Source organism: Columba livia, chromosome 7, assembly GCF_036013475.1.
Source record: "Columba livia isolate bColLiv1 breed racing homer chromosome 7, bColLiv1.pat.W.v2, whole genome shotgun sequence".
Taxonomy (NCBI): domain Eukaryota; kingdom Metazoa; phylum Chordata; class Aves; order Columbiformes; family Columbidae; genus Columba; species Columba livia.
Window position 1 is genome coordinate 23,015,307 of NC_088608.1, and position 19,862 is coordinate 23,035,168.

At 42.7% G+C, this 19,862-nt stretch overlaps 1 protein-coding gene across 4 annotated transcripts in view; it reads right to left on the reverse strand.

Annotated features, from left to right (window-relative positions):
- CHN1 (chimerin 1) overlaps positions 1-19,862 on the reverse strand; it is a 101,513-nt gene that overhangs the window by 4,379 nt on the left and 77,272 nt on the right. For all 4 annotated transcript variants that reach the window (XM_065068830.1, XM_065068831.1, XM_021281734.2 and 1 more), the window contains 4 exons: positions 13,684-13,768; positions 2,107-2,280; positions 1,339-1,416; positions 29-166 (listed from right to left, as the gene is read on the reverse strand). In XM_065068830.1, the coding sequence (XP_064924902.1) occupies positions 29-166; positions 1,339-1,416; positions 2,107-2,280; positions 13,684-13,768 (475 nt within the window). The remainder of the gene's footprint in view (positions 1-28; positions 167-1,338; positions 1,417-2,106; positions 2,281-13,683; positions 13,769-19,862) is intronic.

Below are 19,862 nucleotides of genomic sequence, written 5' to 3' on the forward strand. Positions count from 1 at the left end.
AACCAGGAGGAAGATGCCTTATACTTACTTGCAGACTCTATAAACTTTGGGTAGGCATCATACGTGATGAGTGGAATTGGCAAATCCCTGAAGTACAGTTTAAGTGCACCAGTGATAATATTGATATCTTCATACATATTCACAGAAATATCAGCTTTTTCCCCATCTGTGTGGAGAAGGCACTGACATTAAAGCCTTGTAAATGTAAACAGATGTCAAACAGCATTCAAAAGAAAAATTACTTGCTTAAGCAAACATTATTAAAAGGGACACAAGTACAGATTTCAGCTTTCATAACCAAACCAGAAAGTTACTGGGCTGTGAAGTTCACCATTTCAGGGTGAAAACCTCAAGCATTTTATAAAGAAACCTATAGTTTCTTCATTTCAAATGATTACAAAAAATGCAGGGTTTTTTTGGGGAAAAAACCTGCCTGCCCAATCTAGCAGTATCTATATTGTAGAAATGTGTGGAAGTTCAGCTATTTCTGAACACTTTGCGTTGCCAAACAACACATTTGTCAGCACTGAATGAGAAATCAGGGGAGTCTGGGAAAAAATGTAAAAGAAAGAAAACCAACTTAGTCCACAGCCTCCCCATTTCATAAGAAAAACATGTGTTCACCATTCAGCTACAGCACACTACCTACTCCTGACCGCAGTGGACACAGATCCAGAACTTGGCTCCTCCAGCGCATCCCCGCCCTGCTAACGCTGCAGAGGCAGATGGTGTCTGAATAGGTCCAGTCCTCCCGAGAAACAGGAGAGAGTTTCCAGCATGGATTTTGGCCTTGATTCCTACTGGGATAGGGGGACTGCAGCTGGAAAGCCTTTAATTTTCCCACTGCCTTTTCTCAGAGAGAAGAGTTTGTTCTCACTGACCTTCTTATAGACTGTAATAATTCAAACTTTGTTTGCACTATTGCATTCATCTTATTATTTTGGAGCTTTCATCCAGAAAGATGGATTTAAGTTGCGCAGCCATCTTAAGGCATTTTACCACTTGCCCTCTATTCCTCCCCCACCGCCCTGAGCGCAGTTTTACTTGAAAACTAGGGCAGTAGTTCAGAAAGCTTTGTCCTTTCCTATGCACATCATTACTGAAGCACAAATACTGATGGAAGGAGAAAAGTAGATTTCGGTAACACAGTCCAAAGTGAAGCTGATACACTTTTTTTTGGGGAGGGGTAGGGGGGCGGGGATGTGCTCCCCTTCTGCCAGTGCAGCTGCCGGACCCCTTCAGCACACTGAGGCAGAGGAGCATGAAACAGGCTGTGTAGAATAACTGTGTGTATTTACTACATCAGCACAAAGTCCCAGCCTGCAGGAAAGACTGTACCTCTGTCAAACGCCATTTTGACATCTTCGATAAGGTCACTAAATCCTGAGACTCTGTATAGTCCTTCGGAATTAAGACCTGCAATGAACATTTTAACAAGATTAAAGTTAGTTTTAATTCTACAGTTTCCTTCCATCCAGTTCTTCCTTTGTCAGTTCTTAATTGAAGGCAGAAAAATACATGTTTTAAAAGCCTTATCAGGCTTTTCTTTCAGAATGAAACCTTATCCTGGCCTTTTAACCCTGTCCCTTGCATTAGCTGCCTCGTTACATGAGCACTAAATTATGTTTACGCAAATGATTTCAGAGCTGAAGAAACATATTAAGCCAATTACAACTGATTTTAAAATAACTGAGATTAGCGTACTTGATGTTCAGTCATTATTTCAGAGTGAAAACAAACACTAATTCTAGAACAGGATTCTCAGTGTGGGCTCGGGGAACTAACAAGAGGAAACTCATCAATACTAACTGCCTTTGTTTTAGCATATTCACTTAATTTTACAGGAAAGATAGGTGCCAATACATAACTATAAAGCAGTAATTATCCATTAAGCAATTTCTAGCAGAATCTATAAAAATTACAAATGGGTATGAACCATGAAGTAATATAAAATATAATATTAGCTGTGCAGCATAATTGGCAGTCATAAAATGTCCTGTGCAAATCTGTTTTGAGCAATCATACATTCAGCAGAAATCCAGATGACCCAGATCAATCTAAATGGATTATCAGTAAAGCAACACAAGTCCATTAACTATGTCTTACCTCTAGATTCAATTTCCCTAATGCACATGTCTACTACCATTGGTCTCTTAGTGAAGTGTGCTTTTACTAGCGTTGTAAGGTCACAGCTGTACACTTTTTTGACATGCTTCAGGTCTGGCTTGCAGTCATTTGGGACCATCTTGGAACACTGCTTGTGCACATTTAAACCACAATCTGAGAGAAAAATGAAAAGACAATTAAGCTGGTGTTTGGAGACAATGCATCCCGGGGTCAGTACCGTGGAGCATGTACGGCTCTTGCAGGCTCTGGCCTGATCTCACAACTACTATAATACTCCTGTTGAGACATCTTAACCATCAAATGCACGACACAGGGACAGACCTGCAGTAAGACAGATTTTCTACCCAAGAAATTTCTTCTACCCCTAGGAGATCTATCGCAAAATGACAAATTTTCCATATGTTTTTCTGAATAGGGGATCAAGTTCCCCACCACTATTACGTATGTTACAATCACAATCTAAACTTTCTTTGCAAGTTGCTGTGGATTTCCTAACACCTACTGCTTTAACGTAGTGCTGGACTGTGTCACTCGGACACCTCCTGGGAGAAATGAAGGCAGGGATGTGGTCTCAGAAGGCTACAGACCTTTTGCAGTGCATGTTGGCAAGGCAGCCCTGAGATCTGAACTGCTTCAAGGATGCCTATGATCTTGCCAGGTATAAAAGCCCGTGCTTAGTGACATGGCGAATCCCCCAGCTTGGTGGGGACTGAAAAGCAGACGCAGGGGTCACCAAGCTGGCTGGTGGTTTTCTGCTACTGAGCTAAGGACTTTGCTAAGTCACAGCAGCTGCAATTCCAATGCTGTTCACAGGGTGTTTCTGAAACGAAGTGTTGGCAGGCACCAAACCAATTCTGTTTACTTTAAAAATTACTTAGGGAAGATTCGTTGTGTTGTTGTTTTTAACACAAACAACTTCACAGCTTTATTGTAAACATACTGAGAATGACAGTTTAAGTGAAACTTAACTAAAATCAGGTCAAAAAAAAATGTTTGTGTTGCCCAAAGCCATTCAAAAACATAATACCCAGGGTTTAGGAAGAAAAATCTTGGAAAACACCACCAATTATCCAGTGATGATGGGAAGAGCAATACAGTCCCCTTTAAGCTAAGCACACTCTGCAGTTAACACCATCGGGCAGCATCCCATGGTGCGCAGGGCAGCTCCCGGTGACTCCATTTTCACCAGCATTGCCAGTGTTTCTCTACATCGCTGCATTGCCACGCAGAGCCTCCTGGATTTCTGCAGAATTAAGGGATGTAGGAGCTTGAAGGTTCAATGTCTTGACAAAAAGCTGTACTTTCCTCTCCCACCGCAATACTGAATGTATATATAGATTCTCTTTGTATTTAGTTCCTGTCGACATTGCCAATACTTGTATTTTCACTAATGCTCCATAGATTATTTGACTTTGTTCTTTACAAAACAGTAAACCCCAGAATTCAACGCTAAGTTTAATTTCCACGAAGTCAGCTGCAGCCTGCTGCTAAAAGCACTTTGTTTACTTAACAAGCCTGTAAATCAACCAGCTTTGTCACTTAGGTTCCTCTATAAAACATCCAGTTTCTGGTTGCAATTAAAGTTTGGCATGTCACCTTCAATCCAATCAGTCAAAACTCGCACAGATCCCAATCCAGATGAAACACCTGATTAAGATTCTCTTCAGCTATTCTGTGCAAAGTGGTTAACGCACCAGACGGGGAACTGCAAATGCTGAATTTCCCACCTGGGTGGGATTTTTTGTTGTGAGCCCCTCAAACACACAGTCGTGCGGGGGTACCATGGGGGCCTCCCTGCTCAGCCCCTCACTTGCCTTGCCCCACAGCCCAAGGTCTTGCCTTCCCTTGGGCATTTCTGTAAATCCTACATTTAATCTGGTGCTCCAAGACCTCCAGCTGGAAGGTGCATGGCCACACCACCTCCTCATGCCCAGCACCCACCCCACCTGCGGTTCTGGGTCATAGAATAAGGAACCTCTGAGCACACCAGGCAGCTGCACCTGCACTTTAAATATCTATTAGCAGTACTACATTTTGTCTGAACTTTGAGAAATCAGGTCCCTCTGTGCTTTAAATAGGGAACCCAAATTCATTGGAAACATGTGACCCAGATCCCTTTAGTGTCTTGGTGCTCGAGCTGTGACAGGGGAAGCAGAAGCTGCTCTTGCCTCCTCTGGGTCTTGTAGAAAAAATTCATCAGAAGTTTGTGGAAATACAGAGGAGAAATTACTCCTCTTTGGCATAAGGTTTGAATACTGTGCCATTAATAAGACCAGTGGCCACACTTTTAACAAGATGAAAAATGCTGAACGAATGCTATTAAGCAAGTACCATCCATTCTGCTTCCAGAATAAGGGTGAAGTTCCAGAGTAAAAATATTAAGTAGCCAAATAATTAGAGGCAATGTCTCACTGCACACAGAAGGGAAACAAATTAAGACCACACTGGAAATCTTAATTCTTGACTTCCTCTATTTCGAAACCTTAACTTTGCAATAATGGTATTTAAAAATGCAAATATAGTTATATATAGAATTCCCACAATTGCTGCAAGCAGCACCTATTTCAACATGTGTGAAATAGTGTAGTACATCTGTAAAAAATGATGTCTATGAGACTGGAATGGTAGCGTCTCACTCATGAGGACTCACTGGTGATTTTAAGAGTGCAAATTAGCTGCTTCACACAGACAACAATATAGCTCAGAGCTATGTTTCTGGGAATCCAAGGATGATTAAGACTCGAATATGCAAAAACAGGAAAAACATGCTTCCAAGTATCTTATACTTAAAATAATTGCATTCACAGAGACAATCCTAGTTGTATTTATATACAGGAAAGTTTCATTTCATTAAAGTATCTAATTTACAGAGATGCTTTCAATGTGAAAACCCTGCTTCTGAAAATAACTGTGTTATTTCTAATCCCACAGATTCAAAAGGGCTTTGGATCTGACCTCATTATACCAGAATAATAATTACAAATGCAAAAGTCAATCTTCCTCCTCTCTCATTTGTCCTTCCTTTGCGTTTGATTAGACTTTAGGTACCAGCCCACCGCTTAAGGGCTTACAAACATTCCTGAGAAACACTTAAGACCTAGAAATATTTCAGATACTTAATGCTTAGAAAATGCACAAGCACTAGGTTCAATATTACTGGGCTGTGTAGCATCCTCCTAACAATCAAAGCTCTTTACCTCTTAAAAGTGTAGGAGTGCACCTCACTTTAGCAAGTCTGTATCAATAAATACTTCTAGGAGATTTCAGTCAAGTTGCAAGGGAAAAATTCTATTTTTTCCAGTCTGGAAGCTGGAAGTCACCAGCGCTGTGCGCCCTACCAGGTGGGCCCCTCTCCTCAGCCAACAACACTTCGTGAAAGGCAGAACAGCCACATCTCAGTCACTAGTCTGTGGTTGACACCTGAGGATGAAGGATGATGTCTTGCTAACTCCAACAAGGTAAAAAGCACAACGGCAGGAGGTCAGTCCTCCTCTCCACAGAGCACTGGAATGTGCCAGCCTTGAACTATACTCAGCTTACTTGTTAGCACTAAAGACAGAATTACTGCTGCAAATTGCGTATGATTAAATAAAAATGCCCTCTGTTCTCATTGCAGATGCTTCACAAAAACTTTGAAACCCATTATTTTAGAACCAACTAGGAAGGCACAAGAAAGCCAAGTCCTGAATCTCTGCATGATGTCACATGGTGAAGCTTTAGGACTGCGCTTGTCTTGTTCACAGATGAGCTTCATGCTCTGGCTGGGTTCATTAAGTCCAAGAGGATTCATTTGATTTCACATTTAGGGTCTATTTACTTTTGGTTATATCAAAATAAAGCTGGAATAGCTTCACTCTGGATCTAAAGTAACTAGGGCCGTGGTCCGTTTCTTACAGAAGTTCATCAGAGCTTATCCACTGGCTGGCTATACAAATTTATGAGGAGCTAAAGAAAAATCTCCATAAAGTAACTGGATCTGCTGATAAATCCTATAATAATACAGGACAGATTTAAAAGACACAGTCATGAACCCTTGCAGGTCAATAGGAAAACTTCTGCTGTCTTCAGTTAATCAGAATTTTACCTTATACAGACATGATTTCTCAGGACTAGAATTGTAAGTCATGCATACTATTCCTTTTTACAGCGCTGTCAAACTGTGGCCACCTTAAAAATATACCAAATGTGACCAAAAAAAAAAATGCAGTAATAAATTCAAGAGTTTATAGGAAGTTTGGAAATTTAGGAAAAAGAAAAAGCGGAGTAATTTTAGATGACAGGTTTAAAAGTCTCTGATAAGCTGCCCTGACTTTAATAGCATATTGATCAAAGAGTTCACATAGGAGGCTGTGACATTACTTCTATGAGAGGTCTTAAATTCAAAACCAGCCTGAAAATACTTTCCTATGATGCCTACAAAAAAGTTTGGTAATGTTTTAGAAACAGCTAATACTGATGTTAGTCCACTGGGCTGAAAGAACAAATAACGTGTTCATATTAATGCATGAGGAGAGCCAAAAGATACATGTACGTTAATACCACCCCATGAGCGCACATTATAAATATTTGCAGAGACTAAAATATACTTAGCTGTCACTTTTTGTTATAATGCTGATTTGATTTTAGTCAGTTTTAGATTTCCTTTGCTTTATTATTTACTGGCTAACATGGCTGCTGATCACGCTCCACTGGAATGATACTGTATGCTACATCCATCACTCTAATTATATTTTTGAATTATCCTAAAGAAAATTTATGCATTTTGTCACTTTGAGGAGCAGCTTTAGGAGCTAAAAGGTAGATTTGCATTATCTGCAAAAGCTTCTGAAGGAATCACTCCTCAGAGGAGTACAGTGAGCGTGAGAGGGTGGGAAGGACAGTGCTGGGACACTGGCACCACGCGTTGCCTCGGGTGGCTCCACTGCGGTACCTGCCAGGCAGGATAACACCCTCATCTTTGGCAAGTCAGCACGTGAAGACGACGAGTTCTATGCAAGGACAAAGTATCTGCATCGTTACTTTTGCAAGGGTGAGAAGGTTAGAAAGGAATTTGCTCTCATAAATGAATCACAAGCTAGTAGATTCCCTTTAATAATTCAATGCTCTTTCTGTAGCAGAGGAAGCAATGTTTTCTGCTCCCTTGGATGCAGAGTGTGCCAACAAGCACATGAACGTACCAACTCCACCAGCCCCGCGTGCTGCACTTGGTGCTTCCAAACGCAATCAGCGGGGTGCCGTGCGGGTCTGTCCTCCTCCTCCTCCTCAGCAGAGCTGTTCCAGACTGGATGGCAACACTTGAGCTGCTGCACCACCTCACGTATGTGCCATTTGTGCCATACAGATCTGGAAGCAATCCTGGTCCTGCCAGAGTCTTGCAGTGCCATGGCAAAAATTGCTTCCAAATGTATGTGTATGCTTCCACAAACCTCCATATCATCCACACTACTATCTCATGTGCTACAGGGTACATTATTCTTCAGGAAGGAATTTCTAGAGGGCAGTTAGTTACTTGGCAACAAAATTATCAAATACTGCAGAAAAATCAGGGCTTATGAAATAAAAAGAAAAAAAGGCCATCAAACAAGCCAATCCCCCCTTAACCCAAATCAAAAGAATACATGTCTGTGCCTTCAAAAGCTGGTTAGAAAACACAAGTGAAATGTTCTGTCAGCAGAACACGTTTGGTGGTGATGGCTTGATTTTATGCAAGTTTCGAATGATCACAGACAGTTTGTTCAAAAACTTCCCTGGCTTCCTTCCCTGACACCTGCCTACCTCCTCAACAGCTCCTGACGGGCCGCTGGCTTGCTCAAGGCTTCCAGGTCTGTGTGGGCTTGGAGATAAAGCTGCTTTTAGGACTTACAGTTTCAAGAATATATAGCTCCAGAATAGCTTCCCCATGGGAACGGCTCTGAAGCAAGGCTCCGCTGGCTGATTAGCATTTCAAAATTTCAGAAAGTGTTCCTTGCAGGAACACCACAAGATCCTGAGCTGGCACAGCAGCCTGTCAGGCAGCGTGCATCTCCAACAGCATCACCTGCCTGAGGTGTGGCTTTGCTTTGCTCCTGTTCCCTTTTCAGGGTGACTGTCCATGCCCTACACAGCCAGGGATACCAGCAGAATCTGGGTGCGTATCTCACAAGCTTGGATGTGTTTTTAAGGTACAGGTGTGGACAGAATGGGACCTTATCGCGAGTGAGGTATGCAAAATACCTTGAGAGCAGGCAACACGATGAGCACACCTTGTCTTCCTCTTTGCTGAGTTACTGTCACAAGAGTATTAGCCGTTCTTCCATGCACTAAAGCACGAGCATTTTACCTGCACAACTAATGCCTGAGGATGGGCAGGCTCCTTTGTGGTCTCCTCCATCCTTACACACCAGTGGAGAAACACAGGGCTGTCCAACACAAGGTATATAATAGCAAGGCAAAATAAAATGGCAAAGGAAATGGAGCAGTTTTATGTTTTTCAATTGCTGCAGGAGGAAGCGGATGAAGTTGGGAAATTAAAGACTCAAGCAGTAATTCACAAAACAACGCTGTGTTGAGACTGTACTTAAACTTCTCTGAAAAGGAACTGCTGGGGCTTACTGCGGTCAGAGCTGGCAGCAATCCTGCTTGGGCTCAGGCAGTGGCAGCTGGTTGCCCCCACACTGATAGTTCAGCTGCAAGTTCATTTCTATCAGTTGTTCAGAGAGCAACTACCTGCTCCAAGGAAAGCAAAAGACAGGCAACTGCCACACGGGTGGCAGGCTGAGATAGTTCAGAGCAGATCCATCACGGCAGCAGGAATGGTGCTTCGCGTACAGCCTCAGAGCGTGGTGCTGCCTGGTGTTAAAAAGGGGCTGCCAAAAACACTATCAAAAGCATCTAGTGAAATAAAGTTAAAAAAAAAAAAATCTTTCCTTTAAGATAATTAATGCATTTAAACTAGCCCATTCCAAAAAATCTGATTAAAACTCTTATTCATTAAGAACAATGAGAAAAACGGTACAGGGGAAGGAACAGATTATACAGTAACCTAAACAGTTCTGATGGGCTGGGGTAGGGGACAGGACACATGCAGCAGCTTGAAATGTCTACTAGTCTGCTCGGGTAGTGCACCAACAGCATCATTAATGCCATGCTCTCATCTCTGATAACAGACACTGTTCTCCTCTATCGCTACCAGGTGGTACGTGTTTTTATCACTGATAAGCTGAACTCCCTGGTGCTTGTCCACAAATTTTCTTTGGATATTGTTACAGTTTCTCTCCTGAACACTTTCTGGACAATGGGATAAGCCCTGTGAGCACAGGGGAGCCTTTCATAGGAGGAATGTAATTAAGAATGCTGTTTTTTAAGTTCATGCATTGGATTTTGAGCTGGGGTAAACTCTTACATCTTCATTAGCTTCTGCTGATCTTCAATGTTTACACAGGCTGGTGGCATTACAATTTCAAACACTTCTGCAGTCATTTCTACTTATGGCAAAAGCCTGCAGGAAAGCACGCTGGAGATGGAGCATGCCGTCAGAAAAGGCAGATTCCTTGCATACAGATGAGTCTTCATCGCACAAAAATTTTAAGGGATGCAAAAATTGGAAGCACGACCCTCCAAGGCAGTAGGGCAGGTGCCTATTGTAAGGATTTACTCCAAGGAAGCAAATCTGACTTTAAAGAAACTGATAAAAAAAAAAAAAAAACAAATTTGAGAGAAAAATATTGAAGGAAAAACAAATTATTCCTATTCTCCTTGATATGCCTCCTGCAGAAGTCAGGCTAGGTCCACCAACTCGTTTCCTACAGGATCCAAATCCTGGACGTCACCCTAAGTCTTAGTTTTGGAAGACAATAAAGTCTTCCCATGTTTGGTGGTTTGCAGTAATCCTGTAACCTTTGTAGCCAAGATGACACTCAACCTCTTTCCTCAACCAATAACCACCCTTCAGGTGCCAAACATGGTGCCTACATTCACCTCCCATCTTTATGGAGGAAAAAGATGTACTTCTTTGTCTGCCATAAAACCTGAACAAGGATAAGATAAGGAGAAACAATCTTCCAGGGCTCATCATCCAGGACTGTACCTGACAAGATCCTGGACATACCCAGGGCTGTATTTTGGCAGAGAAGGACATGTTCAGTCACGCCGGACTGCAACAAAACACAAGTCCAGGCACTTCAAGTTGCTAAGGCATCCTTGCTGGTTGCTATGGCATGCATACTGTTACGAATGTTTGGTTCTGGTTTATTATTTTTCAAAGGATCAGCTTATTTATGTAACAAAAACAAATCTATCAGCCATTAGAAATAGGCTGCACTTTCTCCTCCAGCTCCCCCTTCTCTTTTCTGAAATGGATGACATTTATCTTTGTTGTCCAGTCTTGGACTGTCCCACACCTCCCTTCTTTCTTGTTTTTGTGCCTCTGCAGAGAAGTGGATTTAAAATGGTTGAGAGTTGCCCATGCAGTAACCCATTTGTATTTGTTAAACTCATCACTTCTGTACAGCAAATAGAGTCCTCTTGAGATGTGCAACTGTTTCCTATAAAAACCAAATGCTTTAAAAAGTGTAAAATTACATATGATCAGTGCAGCTTTGCTCATAGGTATTTTCAATAAAATGATCATACAGACCACAAAACAGATTTTGTGGATTTCCCTGGGGTGGCATCGAACCCCATTTGAATGCAAGTGGGCTGCCTCCTGCTAAAAGCTGTAATTTTTCTGAAGCACAAACCCACTCTGAAAAGCAATGGCCTCATGCAGCTCCTTGTTTACTGTGCCTCATTATTTCCATATTAAAATGGCTCAGTTTGGAAGCAAAATTATTACCTTTTAAAAAAAAAAAAAATAAAAACCTAAGACCTATGTAAACTAAGCCAAACCTGTGGTGCCCAAGCCTGGGCTCTTGCATGCAAATATGTTAGACAGGTCCTCAGTGTATCTGTGCACCTCCAACCTGCCTCTGATTTGCCCAGATCTGTACAGCTTCTCTCTCTGATGGCTGGTACAGTCTCAGCTGACAGCAGCAGGCAGACACTGCTGCAGATAAGGCTCAGAAAGGAACCCAGAAGCTCAGCTGATTGGATGAAACAAAACAGGACTAAAACAAATTAAAAGATCCAGCCAAATGACCCCCCCAAAAAACAACATTCCAACCCTGCAATGGGCCACACTGATGCACCAGCCCTCCTCTGCTGATTTGCAGAAAGACAAAACAATCCCAAAGCAAACAATTCTACTGTGAACAGCTGTTTCATTCCTAGGTCCCATTTTTATTCTTTCCGATGCCCTACACACCTCTCCACTGCAGCAGCTCCAGCTCCCCATTGCCCCAGGACATGAACCCCAAGCTTCCAACAGCACAAGGCAGAGTGAGGAATGCTGAGCCTGTCCTGCCATCACTGCCTCTGCGGGGCTCTGCCTAGAGTTCCTCTCCTTTACCCAGCTGCTGATTTCTATTAAGTTTATGAGAATAAAATCCTCTGGGAAGCCCCCACTTCTCCATCAGCCACTGCTGAGTTGGCTAGTGGCTACAAGCCAGCCTTGTGGGGAGGGGAGGACAAGTGAGGTGGGTCGGCTACAAGCCATGTCCTTGTGAAAGCCTTGATCCTCCTGCTCCTCAACCAGGCAGGACACAGGCAGTGAGCAGAGCTGCCTGGCACCTCCCTACACCCTGACGGACCACACTGCACATCCCCTGCTCACCTGGTTGTGCCCGTGGACCTCGAGCATGGACCAAAATCCCTCACAATCCGCCTGTCCCAACCTCAATCCCTCGCTGCCGCTTCAGCAAGCGAGGTCATACAACATGAGATTTTAAAATATAAACAAGATCATAAAAATTACTGGAAGCTACCGACACCAATATGAAACTTCACACAAGACAGAAAGCCCTAATTATAGTTTCTGAACCTATGAAGTCATCTAATACACATATGTTCCTTTGCACTGCAAGGAGGAAAAAAGGAGATGTGCTCTATTTATTACCATCCTCATAAGGAGGAGAGAAAACCAGTCTTCGGAAGCTTTTGAAACTCATAATACAGAAAAATCTGCATTAAACCAGAAAATCAGCTCTATTTTAGTATTTTTTTTTTTTAAAAAGGGAAGTACAAAATCATAAGGACTTCGGATTTAATTATAAAAGCAATAATATTTGTCCATTCCACAGTGTCATGCAGCATTGTGAGCCTTTGTTTTGTTTGTTCGTTTTTATTGATTTTCTGGATCAAAGTTACTTAACAGACATCTGAAAAATTCTTGATATTTCTCCTAAATGCCAAAACTGAGGAATCTACTTCAGGCGAAGAAGATGGCCCATTGACTGGCTCACGTGTCATCAAAACATGACAATTTAAGAACAAAATCAGGTTTCCTCTTTCTCTTCTAGCACTGTACAGCCTGTGCAAAATCAACAGCAGTAAAAGGGACAAACGATCTAGCAATCTTCATTTATAAGTGAAGGGTGTGGCTGCAACCCTAAATGCTTAGGAGGGGGAAAATACTGAGAACACCATTTTTACATAAACATTTCTTAAAACATAGCTGCACACTCTAACATATCCAGGATAGCGCAGAGTCTATTGATAACAACAGAATATTGCATTCCAAAAATTATGAGGGAAGGATTTTAAAATATTTAAATCCTATTTGTCTACAAATTAAGTTTTACACTATTTTGCAGTTCTGTGATAAAAGCCCTCTTACTTCTTCGAGACAAGACTCGAGAAAGCTTTAGACGGAGAAGATTTTCTTAAATTAGCTTGAAAATTCAGTTTCCAGGGCAACATACGTGGGTCTTCATACATCAACATTTCTTTGCACCATTTGAAAAAATGTGGTTGCTTGCTAGAATGTCATAAAATACTTTTTAAATACAGTAAACTATTTTGATCACTTTGATCCTTTCATTTTGGCCTTAGAAGACAGCTCACTGTCCTTTCTTTTCAGAAGAATAAAACTGTCAAGTTGCTTTACTTCAGAGAGGTTTTATCCCAGAAATGCCTGCAGTGACACCCATGCGTGTAATACATTTCTGCCAGCACCTGAATGTTTATGTAACATTTCAGTACGCATCCCTTATTCATCATCCCTTTTCTTGGTTTAAGTTTGCAAGTAGGAGACATGACTTGGGGTCTATGGCACACTGGGAGTCTGCTGGTTTATATGTACAATTAACCCAAATGCCTGTTTCATGGCAGCTGTGGGAAATTTGCTGATCGCCCTTGCACATCGAGACCCTCCGTGAGTTTCTCACAGCTACCAATACATACAAGTGTCATAAAAGAAATAAAGCTAACCACGCTATTTTACCCTCCACTCTGAAAGCAGGGTGGGGGGAGGAGGAACCAACAGCCCTTAATGATAATGATCATTTTCCCTCTATGAGCGCTCAAGAGGTGCTCAGCATCCTTGCAGTGACACTACTGGAACTGGTACCCAAAGACAGCAGCAGAGTGGACAAGTTTCCTTCTTCCATTTCAAGAGGGCTCAGGTTACGGTGGGGCAGGCAGCATGCGAAACAGTGACAACATTAGGAGTGTCTCAGGAAAAGAAGGGGGAACGAGTGTTACCTGCACATTTTACTCCCTGAGCGATGAGGCCCCACATGAAGTTGGCGCAGTATTCACACCAGTGCGGGCCCCTGAACGTGTGCACCTGCAAGACAGCAGCAGAAAGGAAAATTACAGAAAATGACCCAACTGTTTCACAGACATCAATGTGTCTAAACAAGGCAGAACTCCTTTCCTTCGAAGGCAACACATGCAGTCGCTGGAAGCTTCCCTGTATCGCTGCAGGAGAGGAAGAAAGAGGAGTCAGAAAGATTTAAGTGTCAGGACTCCGGCAGCCCTGTGGGAAGGTGAGCTCTCCATCCCAGCCGTCCGCAGCAGCAGACTCGGTTCTGTGGGGATCTGCTCCCACTCCACATGGGGCACGAGTCCCACACTCGGCATCAGAGCAGGATTTTAGCCACAAGGCAAGGCTTTTGCGGCGACGGTGCAAGAGCTCACCCCTCAATTAAAAACGTCTTCAGCTTTGTCCTCCTCTCCACAAGGTACTGTGTGAAATGCGTAGGGGGCTGCAAGATTTCGCCTCAGGCGGAGGGAGTCCTGCCAGGCAAAAATACCAGTGCTACACAGAAACACTGCAAATGCACTTAGGGGCTTTCCAGTTCAGAACAACCCCAAAAGGAAATTACTCTCTTCAGACTAACGCTACATATTGAAAATTCAAACGAATCTAGTAAATGGAAACAAGAATCCACCGAACCAGGAAAAAAATTCAAAGCTAAGGAAGAAAAAAACCAATGCTGCTTTCAATCCCACCTCACATGCTCATTACAAATCCTGCAGCCACCATTAGCTGCTTCTGATTTTATTCTGATAAAGTTCCTGCTGTAGCAAACCACAGGATTCTTTGCAGAGAAAATCATTACTTCCTCAGCCAGCGTAAAAGGCTTTGAGCCTCTACACAGAACAGACAGGCTGACAAAAAGAATCAGTAACTGGTGATCAGAAAGAAATGAAATTCATAGTGAAATGTAATAAAAATGCTTTAGGCTTAACTCACTCGGTTCTCCAGAGTTACTGAGCGGGCACCAGAGCAGGCAGCAGCCTCACGTGCCCGACATCCACGCAGAGCTCTGGTCGTACACGGCAGAACGTGAAGTGGCCTGACCGAGGCCTCGAGCATCCCCTGCACCACGGGTTTCACCAGCAGCTGGATCCCAGGCGACATTTACCTCGAACAAGTGACAACCCAGAGCAGCACCCAGCAATTCAGATTGCGTTTCAGTTTTGGCTACAGGAGGGTCTGCAGCCTCTTGGGCATTTGCTCCCCACAAAGCAGTAGGGAGGTAAATCGCTGTACTAGTCTGGAAAGTTACTCTTGAATTCCCCCAGTAATTCGTGTGTGTGTCTGTGCTAAACTGGGCTTACAATCGCCTCCAGCCCTGTGCCGCTGAGCAGCCCAGGAGGAAGGCTAGTGGGGCAAGCTCGGGTGCCCCCAGCGCTGGCACCGGCTGCCTCCCCTGCCCCTGCAGCTCCAGCCGACTCCACACCGCACACAATGACAGGGCTGTCAGCAGCTGTAATCTCCATTTTCTTTTTTGCTTGCACCACAGAGAGATTTTTCACACCTTCTTCTCTGTTACCCACCTGCACTACCCACATCCCCTTGGCTTTCTTCCTCAGCTTTGGTTTTTTTTCCAGATCTTTGGCAGCTTTCCCTACCCAGAATAAGCACATTTTAATATCCTCAAGCAAAATGCTGTGCTTTAATGCCTGCAGGACTAACAGGACTTTCTTGAGGAAAAAACAAAACCAAAACCAATAAACCAAGCTGCCTTTCTGTTACTTTTTTTTTGGTCAAAGAAATATTCCTCAAAAAAACCACTTATTTAAAATATCTCTGAAAATTCCTGTTGGGGAAAATAGAAACAAAAATGACAGTTCAAAAGTGTGAGGAAAAAAATAATCTTTTTCAGAATACTTTTCAGTTTTCTAAAGTTTTTTTTTAGTATTTCTTATTGTAAAAGAGAGGGAATTTTGCCTTGTTCCCTGAAATGCTGACACTTTAACTTCTTTCTTTAGGCAGAACAAGAACAAATTCTGACACTGTAATATTTCTTGCTAAATAAGAAGAACAATACTATCCTGTGCTTCTCCACTCATTGATTTCAACCCATCAAATGCTCTGAATGTGTCCTTTGCTGAAGCATTTCCTTTTCCTGGGTGCTGGGGTCCTACCCTGGCCTGCCCAGCACTGTCTCCAGGGCTGATACCAAACCTCAGGTGCCCCATCTCTAACCAGCTATGGTTTTAGCAGTGATCATCCCTTCTACTTGGCATCTTGCCCCCACCACAGTTTCCAACTCCATAGGAACTCTTCCATGGGGTGCACCACATCCCAAAAATGCCGCTCCAACCTTTGGCCTCCCTTCATTTTTCGTTTTTTATTATGTCTCTTATGTTTCTAATAACAATTAGACTAGATTTAACCTAGATTAAAAAAAATACCCTTCTACTACAGCCAGTTCCCCTGACATCATCCTGGCTCTCACTGACCCCTCAGAGAAGTTTACCTGACTCATCAACTTGAAAATGACAAGGACAAAACAGACTTTTGCTGTTCCCTACCAACGCTGCATGTGTCCGTCACCCTTCACAAGATCAAGATTGACTCTGTCCTTCAGGATCACTGTCTCAGCACCATTAGCATCACTCTCTCGTCCTGTGCATCCAGGCTTCATCCAAATACTGAAATGCCTTTCCATATCATCAGTTAAGAAACAAACTTCTCTGTTAGAAGATTTATCCAGAGCCCGCTCACCTTTACACTGCCCCATCAAATTACTCTTTCTTATCCATTATTCTGATGGCTAACTCAAAATACATTAAAAGCTGAGTAGGGGTTTTTCGACATTTCATAATGTTCTACCTTGCTTCGTCCTTTATCGGACGCACCTTAGGGAGGTTCTCTGGCTATATTAATTAGGAGGCCCAGAGGCCACCATGTCCTCCTGTCCCTGGTGCACACAACCCAGCAGGAGCAGCTCAGAAGCCTCTTTTGGGGTTTCTAAGCGTCGCTGTCTGTCCCCAGAGCTCAGCGGTGCCGGAGCGTTAATCCTCCCGTACCACGGAGCGGAACTGGACATCTGACCCCGTGCTGGTCTGAATAGGCACCATCTCTGGAAATGAAATCAGACACAGTAAGCGATGCCAGAAAATAGTGAAAAATTTGTCTTCTGAGGTCTGAACAGCCTCTAATCCTGTTCCATCCTGCAGAGGGGGATCTGGCAGCATGCTAAAAAGAAACACGTTTGCATCCCTTTGCTAGTTCAAGAGCCAGCACCTGCAAACAATACTGCATTTATTACATGACGCTGTTTAATACAACATTCTGATATTTATTTTTAATTCCCCATTCTAAAAACCTGCCAAGCAACTTGCTTGTTTTCAAAACTAAAGCATGCTTTCCAGAAAAATTTCTGAAAACACACCCAGCAGAATCCCAGAGATCCTGACTTAAATTACAAGGGGCTTCTTTCCCCTTATAAAAAGAGCATCTGCCATATGCAGATTTTATAGTCTTATAAAATGTGAGAGAGCAGGATTGCCAACTTTGGCTTTATATCTCCCAACCCTTCCATTCTCACTCCCACCCCAAAAATCCTTTTTTTGTCTCTTTCCATAACGTTTCAACTGCCAGTGATTTTTTAAGAATGTGGAAAATAGGTGAGCAGGAGAGCAACATAAACAGGTTTTAATCCTAATTTGTAAAATTCAATATTATAATATGAAATTTAAAAGAAAAATCTAGATAACTGTAAATAAAAATACTTGCTTCAGAAACTAGATAAAATCCTATCACTATGCGGTCCTGCGAGTCTGAGGTAGGAGGAGAGCCTCATGTTGGGCTTACACTCAGGCATTTCTATTTTGAACTCTCCCACAATATCAGCAAAGTATAATAAACATTTAACTACTGTGATCTTACATAAAAGGAGAGGTTTTTGCTTATGCTCGAAAGCCATTTTCTTTTGCGCAGAGAAAAACAGCTTCACTCCTGTGATTAATAACTGTAAGTGTCCCAGAATGCAATTTATTTTTGTTTTGCTTTTAATGAAAATATTTATTTAAAAAAAGAGACAAAGTTTTAGAAGAATCAAATAAAAAATGATCCGGTGTCTCTGACAACAGATTACACCACCAGCTGTGAACTCCTCAAGCAGATCTACCACCATTATTTCTCAAGCTCTATAAAGGTCACTGCTCAAGTTAGTTACCCATGTATCTTGTAACTCCACTTATTTTTTATGCTTTTGGTTTTTACAAGACAGTTGTTCCGCTAGCCTTGATTGCTGTCTAAAAAACAAGAATGAGCCAGCAGATAATTAATATTCATAACGGGGAGACTCATATTATATCACTTGTCAAGGCAGGGAGGAAGAGGAGGAGGAAATATCAGCAAAGTGCTGTGCAAACATGACGTGAAAGAACATGATGGATCAGCAGAGCTTTCGCAAAGCCAGTCCTGGGAAGAAAGCAAGGCTGGATCTGACAAACTATAGAGATGCAAAATCAACACTGAAAACAAAAGTCCTTGTGACAGTGTACAAAAAAGCCTTCCCTGAGGAGAAGCTGCTGCCATGATCTCCCTGAGCGCCCGCAGGACCCATGCTCCGTACTGAGGAGCGCAGCTTCTTCCACGGCCCTTCATGCCACTCTGCTGGTGAGAATAATGGGGTTTGGAAGATCCAGGCACTACTGCCTGTGTTGGGACAAAACACATCAACTTGAAAAATGACAGAAAAAATAATTGCTGATCTACCCTTTTGGGCTACCAGTCCTATGCTCTGGCTAGATGCCTTGTTGTTATTTGAGGAGGAGACCAAACTGATCAGGGACTGAATAAACGGCACACATCCAGCATTTGTACCATGCAGTGCTCCAAAGATGCAGTTCTGCTGGCCATACTGTCTCTCAGCTCCCAAGGATGACAGGACACTGCTGCTGTAGGCTGTCAGCTCAGCGGTCCTGGCTGATCTGCAATTCCATCAACTCACTTCTGCCCGTTGGGACTCTACCAAGCTTTTAATTGGGTAAGGGAGATAGCATAAGTCTCAATTAATACAATGAACTCGGCCTGTATTATTGATGTCTGTCTGCCCTGTTACAGCCGATTTTATCAGGCACTGACTGTGCCCACGCTGGCACCCAACAGGCATGACCTTCTCATTCATCCCTGGTCCAGGCAGAGGTTGCTGGATGTGAAGGGTACAGAAGAAATGACAGTGAGGAAGCCAACTGACTTAACTCTGAGCTTGGTCAATGCTTCACATTAATCCTTGCATACGTAATGATGATTAGATGGTGCTTCTAAAACAAGGGTCTGATCACTCCCAATATTCCAGCACATGACATTCCTCCTGTGAGTCAAATATTGCTGCTGATGAGTAATCTGACAAGCAAAGACTGCCATGACAACCTACATGGCAGAGCTGTATCTGCAAGAGAATCACACTCATGCAAAGGTGCAACAGAAACGACAGTAACTGAGGCCACTGAAACAGAGTCAGAGACTTTTGCCCAGACCAGCTGGGGTATAACATGGGGGTCAGTCTGGGACCACCCCAAGGACTGTCCATCAGCTTTGGAGAAGAGATGTGGTGGAATGCTGCGTGGTTCAGAGCAGAGTATAAATAGCATTGCTATCACCAGTGGGTGCACTGAGATGAATGCTGAGCAGGCAATCCCTCCTCCAGGTCCTCACCCACTTGGAGCCAGAAGCGCTGTCACGTCTTGTTTGCTTGCTGGTTTGTACTGATCATGTCAGCAGAGATGGGAACAACTGGAAACTGTGGTTATGTCATATTCTACGAGAGCTAAAGCAAAAAGAAAATGGAGAGTAGCACGCTTTTTCACTTGTAAATTCAATTAAAATGGCTGTCTTTCTTTCAGGATGGAATAGCAGATTTTCTTTAAATTTATATCTAGAAACTGGAACATTATCCATTTTATTCCAAACCCAAGTTATTTAATAGCTGTGTCCGTACAAAAAAATGTGAAACTATAAGTAAAAATTTAATAAAAACCTTAGAATTGAAATTGCATATAAATACATACCATATATGCTATATACGGTGATGTAAATATAATCTATGCAATTATATAAATAGACTATAAGCCCCTAGGAGATTCCTAAACGCTTTTGCAATGATGCTGAGGCTAATTTGGAGGAAAAGCTGTTG